The sequence below is a fragment of the Myripristis murdjan genome, chromosome 2, assembly GCF_902150065.1.
Source record: "Myripristis murdjan chromosome 2, fMyrMur1.1, whole genome shotgun sequence".
In the NCBI taxonomy this organism is placed as follows: domain Eukaryota; kingdom Metazoa; phylum Chordata; class Actinopteri; order Holocentriformes; family Holocentridae; genus Myripristis; species Myripristis murdjan.
Window position 1 is genome coordinate 5,367,579 of NC_043981.1, and position 16,980 is coordinate 5,384,558.

Consider the following 16,980-nt stretch of genomic DNA (forward strand, 5'->3'; position numbering starts at 1 on the left):
CTCATAGAATCACTGGCACCGTGTTGATTCATGCTCTCTCACAGTAAAATTAACCTTGATGATTTGCTGTGCAGTAAAATTAAAATCAAGAGTTGCAGTTAGTATGCAGGTCTTAGACAAACATGTAGACACGGAGGTAATTGATAAACCTTAGGTAATAACTTTCTGATACATTTGATACATGGAGCGTGGCATATGCTTTTGAAGATACTGTGCTCACCATTTCATGAAATTCTGTGAAACCAGGCTGATAATTTGTGTTGATATGAAATGTAAACCGTGAAATTTTAATCTTTATCTGCCCAGGAAGCTGCTCTCGGTGTTGTGCATGAGACGGCGCGCTCACACACGCCAGCACAAACACACTAACATAACGACACACTCTCACGCTGCACAAAACACACTAAAGCAATAAGAGTTTCCCAGGAGTTGAGAAGTGGCAACACTAAGCCCTGATAAGAATCTGAACAAACCTCCCCGACAAACAAACACCCCCCAACCCGATTTACATGCTTGTTTATTCTGTTTGTGTGTGGATTTGTGCATTTTTTGAAGTCCTGCTTAATAATTGAACATCTATATTAATGTCTAAAGCTGCATCGGCAAGACTTTTGTGAAATAATACACCCGTAAGTGGTGCTATAACAGAGGAAAGTGTCACATCCTGCAAAATGAACCACTGTAAATACTCCATTTGCTCAAAAGAGACACTTGCGTATATACCTTACAGGATTTCTGAGCAGTGAAGTTCTAATGACTCAAATGGTAATCTCTATAAACATATGTATATAGAATCTGTACTTTTCAAGGAAAATGTGGACATTCAGTTCTTTTATGACTGATGCCATAGCAGCACCCCACTAACCTCTTCAGGAGCCGCCATTGTGGGTGCTTCTGGCTGTCGTCACACATAAACCACGCCCGTAGCTGCTAGTAGAACACTGATTGGTCTGAACCACTGCCGTTCAGCCACAAGTGAAGCCGGGAAAGATGAATTTTTGTGTGATTTTGTGAATCCGGCTGCCTCACGAAGGGATAGTACACCTACAAAAGTACTGATGTTTGTGTGTTGTGTGGAGAAACTTTTAACAGACAGTGAAACATAAACTGTTTCATCTCTCTCTCCCTCTCTCTCTCTCTGTCTCTCTCTCTCTCCCTCTCTTTCAGTGGTGGGTGACGACTGGACTCGTGCCCACGCTGAGGACGAGCTCTTCAAGACTCTGTTTGGCGGCTACAACAAGTGGTCGCGCCCGGCACGCAACATCACCGACGTCGTCATCGTCAGGTTCGGCCTCTCCATTGCACAGCTGATAGATGTGGTGAGAACACACACACACATATACACACACACACACACTCACATACTGTATATTCATAGATAACAAATTGAACCGCACACCTTCAGTTTGCAGAAGCACTGTACTCTTTCTTGCATTTTTCTCGCGCTCCTTCTCTCTCTCAAATCTTATTTCCTTGTTGATATTCTTGGGATGTTTTTAATTGTCGCACATCCTTTGCAAACACAATTTGCTCAGTAGGTCTGAGGCTGTAATTAGGGTTAATTGGGTTAGCACCAAGTTTTATTTCCCTTAGCTGCTCTTCTATCTTGGTCTGCAGCCAATATACACACACACACACACACTCATACGTAACACACAGGGGTGCATACAGACACACGCTGCACAGTGATTATTGTCAATTATTTTTGCCTCCCAAACAGGATGAGAAAAATCAGATGATGACAACCAACGTGTGGCTGAAACAGGTAACACACATCTGTTGTGCTGTTGGGTTACACTGTGTCACATGTGTCAAACCATGTGCCATGGAGGGCCAAGAGGCTGCAGGTTTTCATACCAACCAAGAACTGCACCAGGTGATTTCACTGATTTCACTGATGAGCTGCAGGTGCCCCACCCAAAAACAAATGCCTTATCTCGATCTTTTATCTGTAGAGCAATAACTCTGTGGAATAGTCTGCCTCACTATCTCTGTTGTACTGAAAGTAAACAGGTATTTAGAAAGAAACTTAAATCTCACCTTAGATTATAATGTTGACCTGACTGTATGTCGAATTGGTTTTGTGTTCAGAGAAAATGAATTTTTAGATTTATGAAAATTATTAAATGTTTGTTTTAACTGTTTTAACATCAGGTATATTAGAATTGTATTTGTAAATGTATGATGTATTGTAGATGATGTGATTGACTGTTTTGTATTTTTTGTTGTTGTTCTTTGTGGACCCCAGGGAGACTAGTTGGTTACTATGGTACCAGCTAATGGGGATCCTTAATATTAAACAAAAAAACCTCACCTTCAAGCAGAGAGAAGGGACTAATCAGTGAAATCGCCTGGCAGAGTTTTGGTTGGAATGCAAACCTGCAGCCTCTTGGCCCTCCATGGCACCAGTTTGACATTCCTGCACTATGTGTTATGTTTCTCTGCGTGTGTATGGGGCGCTGGTGAGCTGTTGACGTGGATCTGTTATGTGCATGTTGATTAGTAAAACTGTACAAACAGCAGAGCACATGACTCAAACCTGCACCGTGCGTCTTTGGTTTGGCCTGAGCAGGTGACAATGCAAAAACAAAATGCCAAACAGGTGCCTTAAAAATACCACTTTTCCATAAAACTAAAGTCTTAACTCTCCCCTTTTCCACTGAGCTAAAAATCCCACTACCATCTGGGACCAGAGCTCAGTGTGAACCCTGCCGCTCCCATCGGTGGGTTCGTCACTGCAAACGTATGCTGCGTGGCTGGGCTCTGTTCAAAGCTGCAGATCCCATGGTTTCCAAACATCCTAAATATGTCCCGCTGAATTCCAGGAAAATGTCTAAAATGACGCACAAGATTGTCTTGTATTTGATACAACAGCCATAAAACAATGGCATCTTGGCTTTGAATATTTCACTCAAGTGTGATGGAGCTTCAGTGAAGCAGATACAAATATGAATGTGACACTCATACAATATGGGAAAAAAAAAAAAAAAAAAAAAAAAAAAACTTTGGTGCTACTAAAGGGGGATTTTAAGGAAAATCAGAGTTTAAGGGGGTTAACTAGGATTTCCCTGATAGAAGCTGGACAGCACTGTGAGTGCCACATATTTGATGAGGCATGCATATGACAGAAGTGCTGATAAACAGTGTATCACTACAGCTTTCACTACTGTTGATGCACGGAGCAGCCATCTTGGATTTTGAGGTTAAGGTTGTTTAGGTTCTTCCAGCTTTCCAAGTGGGAAATTCGACTTCAGGGGGCGTTCCAGATGAAATTTCCAACTTGGAACTTGGAAACTTTCTTTGCAGGCTTTGCAGACTGCAGCACCTGATACTGCTGAGTAATAATAGAAGTCCAATATTGGGCCAGTGTATTGGTCTAACTGCAGTCTCAACACCACACACGCGCACACACACACACACACACACACACACACACACACACACACACACACACACACAGAGCTGTGAGTCGGGACATTGGGTCAACTGCAGCAGCCGGACTTGGTCAGACCAGAAGGACATCAAGGACAAGAGCTTTGCGGGTAGCGAGGCGGTCTGATTAAACACAGCCAAACAGCAGGAAAAGTGCCAGAACTTTCATCAACTTCGAGTTTGCAGGCTCTGCTCCTCCTAAACAAACAAGCGAGGACTGAGACTCGACTCTCATGCCCTTCAGCTCCTTCTCTAACACAAATTGATTCTCCTTGAGCCTCCCCTCCCACTCTCAGACCTGTTGAGAAGCTGCAAACGTGCTCCAACACTTAAACAGTTGTATTATGGTTGAGTAAAAAAAAAACACCATGCATGACCTAAAATCTGTGCAGACAGTTAAATCGATCAAATCTTCCCATCACCACCAATTGAAGCAGCATAGGGAATAAAAATCTTTGAAATGATGTGTGTGTGTTGACAGGAATGGACAGATTATAAGCTGCAGTGGCGCCCGTCTGACTTTGACAACGTCAAGTCCATCAGAGTTCCCTCTGAGCTCATCTGGGTGCCCGACATCGTGCTGTACAACAAGTAAGTGGCACATGCACACACCACACACACACACACACACACAGCTACACTCTTGTAGAAATTGCTGTAGTCATCGAAATACCAACCAAGTGCTTATTTAGGCATTTTTCTTACTTCAGGCTAAAGTTTTACATGGATGTTTATACGCTGAGAGAGTTCCACGGTGCCTGAAACCAGATAGTTCTCCATCACACAGTTTCAAAATCTGAGAATAAATAATTATATAAGTATTGTATTCTTCATTATTGACTAAAGTGACGTGCACACACTCCTCAATGCTTCATTCACACACACATACTTGGACATGTTGTTTGGTGAAAAACTTTGAACTCCCGTTTTAGTGATGCTCATGTCTAAAATTGAAGGATTACATGCTCCTCTGTAGGTTTAGAAACTTCAGCAACCCTTTGTTTATGAAATCCCTTCACACCCCCCACTGAATAAAATAAACAATAGATAGCACTCAAGCTAAAAAGGAAGCACTTTATCTTCCTGAAAATCCAGTGTCATGCCATTGGTCAGATGGCCAATTATTCCAAAACCTCAATTGTCCGAAAAACGTCCCATTGGACCCCAAGCCCATTTGTGTGCAATCCTGAAAGTAAACGGCCATTGCTCTGAAAGTACACACTCTGGAGTTGTTGGAGTTCAGTGATTTCCGGTGTTATGCTGAGTTTTGCATCCCTGCCAAAAAAAATGCAGCCACCGCTGTTTCCCCTGACCTTAACCTGTGAACCCCCTGCCTAAACCTGACCACATTTACATCGTAGCCCACTTATCCCTTAAATAATAAGAGTAAGGCCCTGAGTTCTTTAACTTGATCAACGTATGTACAAAACTGAAAATCCGATTAAGTTAATCAATGTCAATTTTACCTCTTTAAATGTTAGTGTCTTGAGTCCCGTTTTTAGCTGCTAATTAACTTTACCACATTTAATGAACTGTTACTATTGCTATTTTTCTTCCAAATTAACTTTTAAGTAACTAAGTTGGTTATGTCAATAAAATAAGTGTACTTCCCCTTTAAAGTGTTGCAAAATCAAAACTATATACTTTTAAAACCTTTGGCAAATAAATAACCAAGCTTCACGTTGTAATTAGTTTTAGGAATAATGAAAAAATGAACTTGTTTACTGAGAAAAATGTATCAAATTTACAAAATCAGAGCTTAGTTTCCTTTCTTTACAATATCAAAATATCAAATCACTGTAACAATCTATCAGCTAAATGACCAAATTCAGACTTCAGAATTATATGCACAACAAACTTAAATCAAGTGCGCCCACACTCAGCAAACACGCATGCACACACACACACACACACTCACACACAAGCCAGCAAACTGAATGCAACAGCTGATTGCAGGCCTGATGCTGAGTTTGGGAGCGTGGAGGCCTAAAACAGGATGGCCACTTCACTCAAAAGAGCAAAAAATAAAATGAGGTACCTTGTTGAGAGGTTCAGGTCCGATCTCCAACTTAAATTGTGTCTCTGGTGAGGGTGAGATGGCGCAGCGGCGTCTAAACCTTGGCAGGGGCCCGTGAGGCGATGGCAGTCAGAAAACCAGGAGGCCGGTGGTGGTAGACAAGCCACCACACATCACATCAATCCACTTCCTGTTATCTTTTTTCATCTCCCCAAACTCCCTAATCCAATGAATAACTTCATACACACACACACACCACTCCCTCTACTTGAATTAACTTTCAAATAAAACAAAAATATTTATAGCAATGAATTTGTACTTTTTTTTTTTTTTACTGTATTCATGCTGTGACATCTGTTAATCTTAATGAAAGAGCTTTTTTAAACCATTTTAATGTAATAATATATGATATATATATATATATATAATATATCTATATATAATATATATATATATATATATATATATTTATTATATGTATTTAACCTTAATTAACTTTGTCTTGAATATTAATGTTATTACAATGAATTGTCTTTTTAACCTGGTTACAACACAGTGGACATTTTTCATGCTGTTGATGTTTTGGAATAATGGCGGTTACTTTTTAGGATGATGGGCTGTTGTACTAATAGACTTTTGGTCAAATGAGACTTTTTTTTTTTTTTTTTTGGACTATTGGGGTTTCAGAATAATGGCCCTTCAGACCCATGGATAATCCCTGAATATTGGACATGTAGGAGATATAAAGGTTTTACCTGACGACAGCAAGATATGAGTGCATACACACCTAAACTCAGACACACACACACACACACACATATATATACAGAGAAATGATTTCTAATTTCTGTAGGCTGAGCTGGAAATTATCTGTAGCGATCAATTACGTTCTCAATCCATAACAGCGTCCTCATGCGCTGAGGAGTGCGTGAGCAGCAAGGTCAGCCGGCGATCGCTCCATCACGCCCAGACAAACGGCTCGATGACACGGCAAAAAGCAGCCGCGGTGCATATTTTCAGCACCAAAATGGTGATCCATGCACATAATATAAGTGGAAAAAGAGCCTGATTCTGTCTCAGATGTAAGAGTAAAGCCCTCTTGCATCAGCTTAGTCAAAACCCTAATTTCCCCCCGCAGGGACCAATGAAGAATTAATTCTGAGATTCGTCTGGATGTCGAGCCGGAGCGTTGAAATACACTTGCATCATGAAAACAGCGTCTCCGTCGTTAACATTCAGTATCCGTTATCAATTATTAACCGTCGCCAGTGTAAATGAGCATGGCTTGGGGTTTATTGATTTACCTTGCGAGTCTGCAGAGTAATGAGATGAAAACTTTTCAGCTTTTCGAAAACATTTTTGGAGGGAGTCTTGTGTTCATATGCTGGGGTTGTGTTAAAGCTAGCCAGAGGAACCTTTTCTCCAGATACTTGTTCAACTGTTTCCCTCTATCTCGTCCTCTTCCTTTGCCTTTCCTGCCTTTTGCCTCCCCCATCTTTGCATCCTGCTTCTCCACTTCCTTTTCCCCCCAACTTTTATCACTCTTTTTATCCTCTGTTACTTTTATCCTCCTCGTTCTTCTGCACGATCATCTTATACATCCGGCCTTCCTCTCACTTCCCTCATCTCTGTTCCCTCTCCTCTCCCTCACTTCATCCCTCCATGCTGCCTCCACATTATCTCTCTCCAGTGCAGACGGAGAATTCGCCGTCACCCACATGACCAAGGCCCAGCTGTTCCACACCGGTCGTGTTCGCTGGGTCCCCCCGGCCATCTACAAGTCCTCCTGCTCCATCGACGTCACCTTCTTCCCCTTCGACCAGCAGAGCTGCAAGATGAAGTTCGGCTCCTGGACCTACGACCGCGCCAAGATAGACCTGGAGCCCATCGACAACACTGTAGATCTGAAGGTGGGCATAGATGGGTACTGAGGCAGAGCTGCTCTGGAGGAAGAAGTAGTCTCATCCAAAGGTCCTTGTTTCACCATTTCAACAACAGATTTGACAGCAATAAATCTTGGTGTGCTCTTGAAGATGACAAAAACAGCAACACACAAAATTCATAGTTCAAATAATAAGTGAACTTGCAAACCTGTATGTCATACCTGAAACTGTCCTAAAAATACAGAATATGTAAATCATCATGGCTTCTTTTTTTCATTCATGACCATGACATTCATGATGCTGGAGGGTCAACAGATTAACTAACTGGTGTAACTAGATCACCGTCAGCTGGGATGAGTAGTTTTAACTACTCATACCAGTACATCTTAACAGTACATCAAATTTATAGTACATGAAAAATGGGGAAATAATATAATGGGGGAAATAATAATTAGGTTGTGTTTTTTTTTTTTTTTTTTTAGTTTTACTAAAGTGTGGTAGCCATTGAAACAAAATATTAAAATATTTCAAAGTTGACCAGTCCAGCCCAACATTTTCACCTACAGCATCTCACCATAATACTCTACAAACACCACACCCAAAACATCAAGCTCAAAATGTTTCTCTCTCTCTCTCTCTCTCCCTCTCTCTCTCTCCCTCGCGTGGGCTCACACTCAGATAATCTCCTCCAGTTATAGCCGGGATAAGTCATACAATCTTTTTCACAGCTGAGGCAGCAAAAACAAACCTGTCCTCCTACTCTTCATCCTCTCCTCTATCCAACTCTCATCTGTCCTCATGTCTCCTTTTCTCCTCTCAAATCCTCCTGCCGTCGCTTTTATATTCGCCACACTGTACCTCGCCACTCAATCCCTCTTCTCCTGTGTTCTCCTTTTCTCTTTTGATCCTGATTATATCCCAATTAGTTACATTTGCATCTCCATTTCTCTTGTAATTTACCTCCTTTTATCTACTGTTAGAATCAGATAAATGAATCTGGGGTAGGCTGTCAGTGCGTGCTTCCTCTTTACATTTGAAGGTTCAGACATTTACACTAATAGGGAGCCAGTGTTGAGTGTATGTTTTCAGGTTTGCATGACTACTTTGGTTACCAACTTTTGAACTAGTTGTATATTTTTCAGGGTGGCGTTGCACTGGAGTCATGAATTTTGGAGTATCCAAAAACGCATGGATCAGCAAAAGGGAAGAAATTTCTGATCCTAAAGATATTTTTCAGGCCCAAAGTGCTGACATTTTTGGATATGGCCTTGTTGTGATTGTCGAATGAAAGTTGTGGAACATCGGTTAGGCTGATGAAACCTATTTTGCATATTTGCAAAAGGATTCACTCAATTTTATATTCCACACTTGCCCATAATCGCAAAGTTTTCTTCTTTTGGCCACTGAGAAGCTCTACTACAAGTTTTTTTTTTTAATGTCCTTGCACATTTACTGTGACCCTGAAGAAGGGGACAACCTTATAATTTACTTTCAATTCCCATCTTTTCCCAGTTGGCCTGGGAATTCATTGTCCTCTCGGCCCTTTTTTCCCTTCTTAGCTTTTCTCATGTATTTTCCCCTCCAGCCTTCCTTTCCTATGTCCTTTTAACCTTTCCTCCATCGTCTTTACCCTCTGCTCGTCTTTGCTCCACCACTCTTCGACACTAAATTATAATGTTTTTTCTTAAACTTAATCCAATCCAATTACTGAAATGCAATCACACAAATTATCCAATCTTGCCTTTAGGATTACTGGGAGAGCGGGGAGTGGGCGATTGTTGACGCTGTGGGCACCTACAACACCAAGAAGTACGACTGCTGCCACGAGATTTACCCCGACATCACCTACTACTTCATCATCCGCCGGCTCCCGTTGTTCTACACCATCAACCTCATCATCCCCTGCCTGCTCATCTCCTGCCTGACCGTCCTGGTCTTCTACCTGCCGTCCGACTGCGGCGAGAAGATCACGCTGTGCATCTCCGTGCTGCTGTCGCTCACCGTCTTCCTGCTGCTGATCACCGAGATCATCCCGTCCACGTCGCTGGTCATCCCGCTGATCGGCGAGTACCTCCTCTTCACCATGATCTTCGTCACGCTGTCCATCGTCATCACCGTCTTCGTGCTGAACGTGCACCACCGCTCGTCGGCCACCCACACCATGCCTCGCTGGGTTCGCGCCATCTTCCTGTCTTCGGTGCCGCGATGGCTCTGCATGAAGCGGCCGCCGCCCGACCTCAGGTGGGTTTTGTTGCAGGACACGGGACGTCCTGTGGCTGCTGTTGTGTTGTGTGTTTTTTATGCCCACACCTATCCTTAACAAAGTACTTCTGGTTACTGAAGTAACAAAAATGGCTAAAGTGCCACCTGACACAATACACAACATACTGTATGTTGATTAGGAAGGTATTTGTGATATGTTAGAACCTATGTGTTCTCGACACACTGATAACAAGCTCATTCTATGGGTTTGTCAAGTTGGGTCCCAAGGGCCCTCGCTTAAATCAATCCTCTGCCGCTTTAAAAGTCTTCTTGCACACATAAAAAGGAGGGACTCTTTACATTTTCAACAGTGGGAATGTTGAAAATATTGAAAATAAGTATGTTCATCAAACATCAAATCATTTGCATTAATATTAAATAAGATAAGACATAAATAAGAGACTTTCTGTTTAAGAACAGCAATTTTAAAACATTTAATTGTTCAGCAACTTTCAACAAATGAAGGGAGAACTTTTACTTATGCAGGGAGAGGGTGGAGGGAAAAGTAGTTCCTATCTAAGAAGAAAAAAAATCTCTCTTTTTCATCATCACATTCAATCTCAGAGCTAAATACTGAAATTATTGGTGAAACAAAACCACTTGGGATCGACATATTTTATGTAAGGACGAAGAAGCCTAAGGTTAGGAATGCTTGTGTAGCAGTCCATTCATCCTTGCTCAATGTGTTTCATGCCCCTTAAAGTTGAGGACACACTACACACCACGACTTTAAGCCTGATTTAGCTAGCTGACCCAGACAGGTTTTGGAGATCAGAGACAAAATCCTCATATCGCAGACAGTCTGGAGAGGCTAACTTCAGCTGGTTGGACAGATGCTCCCTTTCCTCCCACTGGCTCTGTCAACTTTCTTTGTTTCGCTTCAACCGGTGCCCAGCAACACACGCTGTTGTGAGGATAAAAGGCTAGCAACGGCGTCCTAACGACGGCAAACTTGTGCAAGTGTGCAATAAGCCAGGCTTGCTTGGCTTCATACATCCTCTACTTATTTCACCAAAGTTTTCTTTGGAGAGTAGCCGTCGCCTCCAGCTGCAGCGTCCCACAAACACAGAGACATTTCCCTCAAGAAAAGTTTGGCAAGGCATCGTGATGTTTACGCCTGCCTTTGACAGTTCGGATTGGTCTGACAAATGCAATAAGCTTTTTTCTTTCTTTTTTTGTCAGTTTTTAACCGATCCTCTTCTGCCAGACCTTTTCCCGGAGAGGCGTCTGGCTGCTTTAAATGAAAAGCTCATTTAAAGTTAAAGGACGATTTCTTAGTCTTTCTAGGTTCCAGAAGGTTCCAGAACTTGTCCTTGAAGTTTCAGTGGGTCAGAGGGGCATGTCCAACTTCCAAACGTGTTTGATTTTCTCAGCAAGGGTTTAGAGAAGTTTCGAGAATGATCAGCAGCAACACCCAATGACAGCTGCAGTATGACCATCAAATGGAAAGTCACTTTGTTATTTGGGCTTGATGACTTACCTCCAGCTCTCCCTGCAGAACAGACAGCCCATGCTGCCCACATTCCCGGCTTCTCCTCCGGAGTCAGCATTCCGGCCTGCATCCTTTTTCACTGTTTTAGAACAAACAGCAAATTGTATTTGGTGTTTGATTTCACGAGACAACGGGATATCCACATCAATCACAAACAAATCCAAGTGAATGATCTTTTAATATGGGACTGGTGGGGCGCCTGTGCCACACTGATTAGAGTGCCACCATGACAAGAAACGGCAGGAAAGAATTTTGTTTCCTTTGAGTCGCACAAAGATGTTGGATGTTTGATGGCCGTATAGTGTGAGCCTGGCTTTAGGCCATTTAAACCTGTTAGAAATCCATTTGTGTTATTTAAAAAATGCATGAACATTGCTGGGGAAAAATATCTTTATCACACAAAGCCTTTCGTAGATAAGTGTTTTTTGCTCAACAGCAGCAATTTGACCCCATAGTGTGGTATAATAGCTCTAATTTACAATGGAATGTGAGGTGCGCTTTGTAATTAAGGTGCAAATTGAAACCCTGAGAGCACAGAACTGTGCAGACTCTACCTCTTAGATGCAGCCTTCTTTACTGCCCGGTTTGTGGTTTGGAGAATGCTTCCTGTTTCCAGTCGCTGGACCCAATAAATCCGATAAATCTTCTGTGGTAAGTCACCAAAATAACTCGCAGCAAAGGACGTCATCTTCCATAACCTATCACACACACACACACACTCACCAGGACCGAACATCGCTGTCGTAAGGCCTGAGTCACAAAGGTACAAAACTGAATGTAGCAGACCTTTCAATTCAAATCAGCTTCCTTCCTGCCTTTACACACTGCGAGCAGCGTGGTTCATGTCTCGCTATACTGTGACCGATTGATGCAAAAGACCATGATTGCATTTGTGTAGGGGTCTGCAGCGACAAATTTGTGAACAGTTAAATTAAGCAATATATTCATACATTTGAACATATCCTCACTATTTTGATATTGCCTGTTAACACAAAATAACATTGTGTTATTTTGATGAAATAGCAAGGCTATCTAGCAAATATGTAGCAATAATCAAAATTACCTGGAAAAAAAACTAAAATAACTTTGATGGGTACTCCAATTTTGGATTTAACTGTTCTCAAAGCTTCATTTTTTTGTGATGAGAACTAGGAAGCTTTTAGTGGCTGCAATCTACGACTCATTTATTTTGCACTTGACAGGTAGAGCTATTGTTATCTCCACCAATGAGGTGAAACCTCTGGCAGAGGGTTGTATGATCACCCCTGTCCATCTGTCAAAATGTCATCAGAAATTCAGAATAACTCAAAGTCATGGTCCAGCAAAGAAGTGATTGACTTTTTGGGCCAGTATGTTTCAGGGGTGCATGGCAGTGGAAAAGGCTTAGCACTTAAGTTTCCAAAACTGTCATGTAATACCATGAAACTCAGTGGGGAGGTTGGCAACAGGTCAACCGACCAATTTTCATGCTGATTGGCTGAAAGGGGGTGTGTACCATGATAGCATCACTGCAGAAAGTTGTTCTTCTATAAAGTAACAGAGTTTTACCCACAGACTTCCAGTGATTGGTTGACCATTTTGCCAGTAGAGTAGATGTAGTTACAGGTCTCATTTTCAAAAAGTTGTCATGGTTGTTCTGCTCACTGACGTTGTCTCCTCTCCCAACTCACTTTGTCCCCTCAGGAGGCGGGGCTTGATCGATAAGCTCCTCCCCGTCCGGACTCCAGGCCCCTCCCACAGCACCTCCCACTCCACCGCCACCACCTGGATCACACAAGAATCTGACGTCGATCTCCATGGTTACCAGGATGATGCTGGTTGCCACGGCTACCACCAGCTCGGCTCGTTGGGCATGGGAGTTGAGCTCAGCTACTGCGATCTCCATGGTTACTCCGACACAGATGTGGACGGCGACTTGGTGAGGTCAGGGGTGAACAGAGCAGGGCGGACAAAGTTTCCTACCTCCGTTTCCTTCCCTCCTCCGTCCCCTCAAATGTTCAGGTACAGCCTCCTCCCACAGAGACCCTCCACGCTCAGCTTGAACTGGGACGGCTCTGCTCCGGAGCTCAGACCGATCCAGCACCCATCAGCCACTGCTCTGTCTCCCGCGGTGGTGCGCGCCCTGGAGGGGGTGACCTACATCGCAGAACATCTGAGAGCCGAGGACGCCGACTTCTCGGTGAGCGCCGACGTGCTGATTCTCCAGTCTGAATAACTATTGATTTTTTTCAGCGGCAGTTATTTGGAGTTAAGTGGAGAATGAACTCATTTACAAGCTGATATGGCTTCTGGGGTGGTGGTGGTGGGGGGGTCAAATAGAAATAAAAGTGGTAAATTAACTTTGACAGGTTTGTGGACTTGCATTAACACATACATAGTGTTGCTTTTTACCCTTTTTTGCTGTGTAGTTTAGCTTTTGGCTGCCACTGAAAAGTGGAAAGGCTACAGCCATCATCACATGTTCAGCTCTGTAGACGAGCAGGCGGGGGGCAGAGGGGTCCTCTGACCCTGGGCCCACTGTGATAGGGGCCCACTTGGAGGTTTTTTTTTTTTTTTTCACTCACTTCAAAGCTGAATTAAAATATGTACATGTGCAGGGAATTATCAGTATAATATACAGAGCACAAGTACCCTATCAGTGACATACACTATATTGCCAAAAGTATTCGCTCGGCTGCCTTCACACACATATGAACATGAGTGACATCCCATTCTTAAACCATAGGATTTAATATGATGTGGGCCCATCCTTTGCAGCTATAACAGCTTCAACTCTTCTAGGAAGGCTTTCCACAAGGTTTAGGAGTGTGTTTATGGGAATTTTTGACCATTCTTCCAGAAGTGCATTTGTGAGGTCAAACACTGATGTTGGACAAGAAGGCCTGGCTCGCAGTCTCCGCTCTAATTCATCCCAAAGGTGTTCTCTCGGGTTGAGGTCAGGACTCTGTGCAGGCCAGTCAAGTTCTTCCACACCAAACTCGCTTATCCATGTCTTTATGGACCTTGCTTTGTGCACTGGTGCACAGTCATGTTGGAACAGGAAGGGCCATCTCCAAACTGTTCCCACAAAGTTGGGAGCATGAAATTGTCCAAAATGTCTTGGTATGCTGAAGCATTAAGAGTTCCTTTCACTGGAACTAAGGGGCCGAGCCCAACGTCCGAAAAACAACCCCACACCATAATCCCCCCTCCACCAAACTTTACACTTGGCACAATGCAGTCAGACAAGTACCGTTCTCTTGGCAACCACCAAACCCAGACTCGTCCATCAGATTGCCAGACGGAGAAGCGTGACTCGTCACTGCAGAGAACACGTGTCCACTGCTCTAGAGTCCAGTGGCGGTGTGCTTTACACCGCTGCATCCGATGCTTTGCATTGTGCTTGGTGATGTAAGGCTTGGATGCAGCTGCTCGGCCATGGAAACCCATTCCATGAAGCTCTCTACGCACTGCTCTTGAGCTAATCTGAAGATCACATGAAGTTTAAAGGTCTCAAGCTATTGACTCTGCAGAAAGTTGGCGTCCTCTGCGCACTATGCGTCTCAGCATCCGCTGACCCCGCTCTGTGATTTTATGTGGCCTACCACTCCGTGGCTGAGTTGCTGTCGTTCCCAATCACTTCTACTTTGTTATAGTACCACTAACAGTTGATTGTGGAATATTTAGTAGCGAGGAAGTTTCACAACTGGACTTACTGCACAGGTGGCATCCTATTACATTACTATTACAGCACCATGCTGGAATTCACTGAGCTCCTGAGAGCGACCCATTCTTTCACAAATGTTTGTAGAAGTAGTCTGCATGCCTAGGTGCTTGATTTTATACACCTGTGGCCATGGAAGTGATTGGAACACCTGAATTCAATGATTTGGATAGATGAGCGAATACTTTTGGCAATATAGTGTACATCCAAACCTGATTAGCCTGTACAGGATCTATAAAACCATACCAATCAGCAGCGCCAAGGCCAACAGGAGTTTGCCGCTTGAAACTTAAACATATTGATGTGTCTGCATTGCAGACTGTCAGAAAATATGGTTGGGAGATTTTCCAATATGATGATGATTTTGTATATAGCCTAGCTCACCGATAAGTTCTTTTACTGAACTAATGCTTTCCCTTGGTGTATGGCCTAGCCTACAGTTACCAACACTACTTCTGAAAAAAAAAAAAAAAAAAAAAAAAAAAGTGAACAAAATGTCAGCTCTTTGTGTTTTCTGTTGTTCTGGACTGTTTTACGGACCAACATGCAGCTCAGACTAAAGGTTTGCACGGGGATCACCAGGGGAGCCTGTTGGTGCTGAAAGCTGTTTGACATGGGGTTGGTGCTGTTGTGTTTGCTGGTAGTGTGTTACTGCTTTGCTTGCAACTATTGGCTAGATTTGACTGTTCATTATTGTTTGATTGCTGCGGTTTAAGATCTAAGTGGTTGATTGTTTCCTCCTACACATTCATTTATGCCAGTTAAACATTGTGAGCAACAGTGATGGTGGTGGTTGTAGCCTTTGGTTGTTGTGGACAAACGGCATAGGAACAGCTTCTAACATGCCAGTTGGCCTGTTATTGCTACAGCTCAGCTCTCACGTGCAGAGTAATGAAATATGCAGGGTAACAATGGATGATGTGAGAAACCAGCTGTTGAATATGACTCAACTGTGTGTGTGACTCAACTGTGTGTGTGTGTATTCATGTGTATGAACATATGAAAAGAATGTAAGGGCCCACTCCAAATCTCTGACCCCCCCCTTTTGTAGGACCCCTGCTCCGCTCGTGGTTCAGCTAGAAGAGAAATCACGTCTGGTTTCAAGTGTATTTTTTGCTGTATTCAGCTGCTATATGTTGATTAATTTTAGGCATTTCTCAGGTCAGACTGAAAATAACTGCTCCATAAAAACACAAAAATCTAGCCTATGAATTGAAAAACAGACAAAACTTACAGCTGCTCTGGGCTAATTCACACACTGACAATTCCAAATAACAGCAAGTTGTAACTTTCTGAAAAATGTCAAAACATTTCAATATCCAGAAATCCTCCAAGGTGACGTCAGTAAACATATAAATCTAGCTCATGTTTATCAACTGAGATCTTTATGATGCCTTATTCCAAAGAAGCCAAAGGGACAAGGAAGGAATTTCACTCATTAATGTTTTAATTATCACTCAGAAGCAAATCTCCAGTATGTTAAATGTTGATGATGCTTGGAAGAGTGTGATTAAGGCTGATCAGACAGATGTATATTTTACACCAGATTCCTGCCTGCTGCAGCTTTAAGCATTTAATTGAAACATTTTCAGCAGTCGGTAAACATTTATCTCCTCCTCAGACCTAACCCTCTCTTTGTCTTCCCATGCAGGTGAAAGAGGACTGGAAGTATGTGGCCATGGTCATTGATCGGATCTTCCTGTGGATGTTCATTATCGTGTGTCTGTTGGGAACCATCGGACTCTTCCTGCCGCCGTGGCTGTCTGGAATGATCTAGAACAGTAGCAAATGCCCACCGCTTTCCACAAAACGAATAAAAATTAAACAAAGCCTCGGTTTGATGAGTTTGTGCTTAGTTGTGGAGGTGAAGTGCCATCAGCTTGAGTTTGAAAAATATATATATATATAACTGCAATAAGAAGTTTCTCAGGGAGGAAAAAATGATGTCTGTATTTTGGAAATGACATCAATTCAGTCAAAATGTGAAACTGACTAATGTATAATATTACTTCACGGCAGCAAAATTGCAAAGACTTTTTTTTTAATGCAACAGCAGAGATACACAGAGAGCCATTTTGGAAAGAATGCAACTCATGATTGAGAATGACTCAGTGAGAATGAACGGTCTAATAATTATATATAATACAACCCATATCGTCTTTTGTGGAAGGATCAAAACATCCAATCCAAT

General features: G+C 42.7%; 2 protein-coding genes across 4 annotated transcripts in view; one reads left to right on the forward strand and one right to left on the reverse strand.

Moving 5' to 3' along the window:
* Positions 1 to 5,598, reverse strand: part of ephx2 (epoxide hydrolase 2, cytoplasmic) — a 33,580-nt gene extending 27,982 nt beyond the window's left edge. Inside the window, exon 1 of the mRNA XM_030072470.1 lies at positions 5,471 to 5,598. The gene's annotated coding sequence lies outside the window, so the exon portion shown is untranslated. The remainder of the gene's footprint in view (positions 1 to 5,470) is intronic.
* Positions 944 to 16,587, forward strand: chrna2a (cholinergic receptor, nicotinic, alpha 2a (neuronal)). Of its 3 annotated transcripts, XM_030072491.1 has the most exons (9): positions 944 to 1,052; positions 1,168 to 1,319; positions 1,721 to 1,765; positions 3,914 to 4,023; positions 7,140 to 7,359; positions 9,080 to 9,573; positions 12,770 to 13,004; positions 13,107 to 13,265; positions 16,441 to 16,587. In XM_030072491.1, coding segments are annotated over exons 1-9 (1,542 nt in total). In that variant the 5' UTR covers positions 944 to 1,051; the 3' UTR covers positions 16,567 to 16,587. The 3 variants fall into 3 exon arrangements, with proteins under 3 accessions (XP_029928351.1, XP_029928343.1, XP_029928360.1); XM_030072483.1 differs by having other exon boundaries at positions 12,770 to 13,265; XM_030072500.1 differs by lacking the exons at positions 944 to 1,052; positions 1,168 to 1,319; positions 1,721 to 1,765 and adding an exon at positions 1,949 to 2,013 and having other exon boundaries at positions 12,770 to 13,265.
* The last annotated feature ends 393 nt before the right edge of the window (positions 16,588 to 16,980 follow it).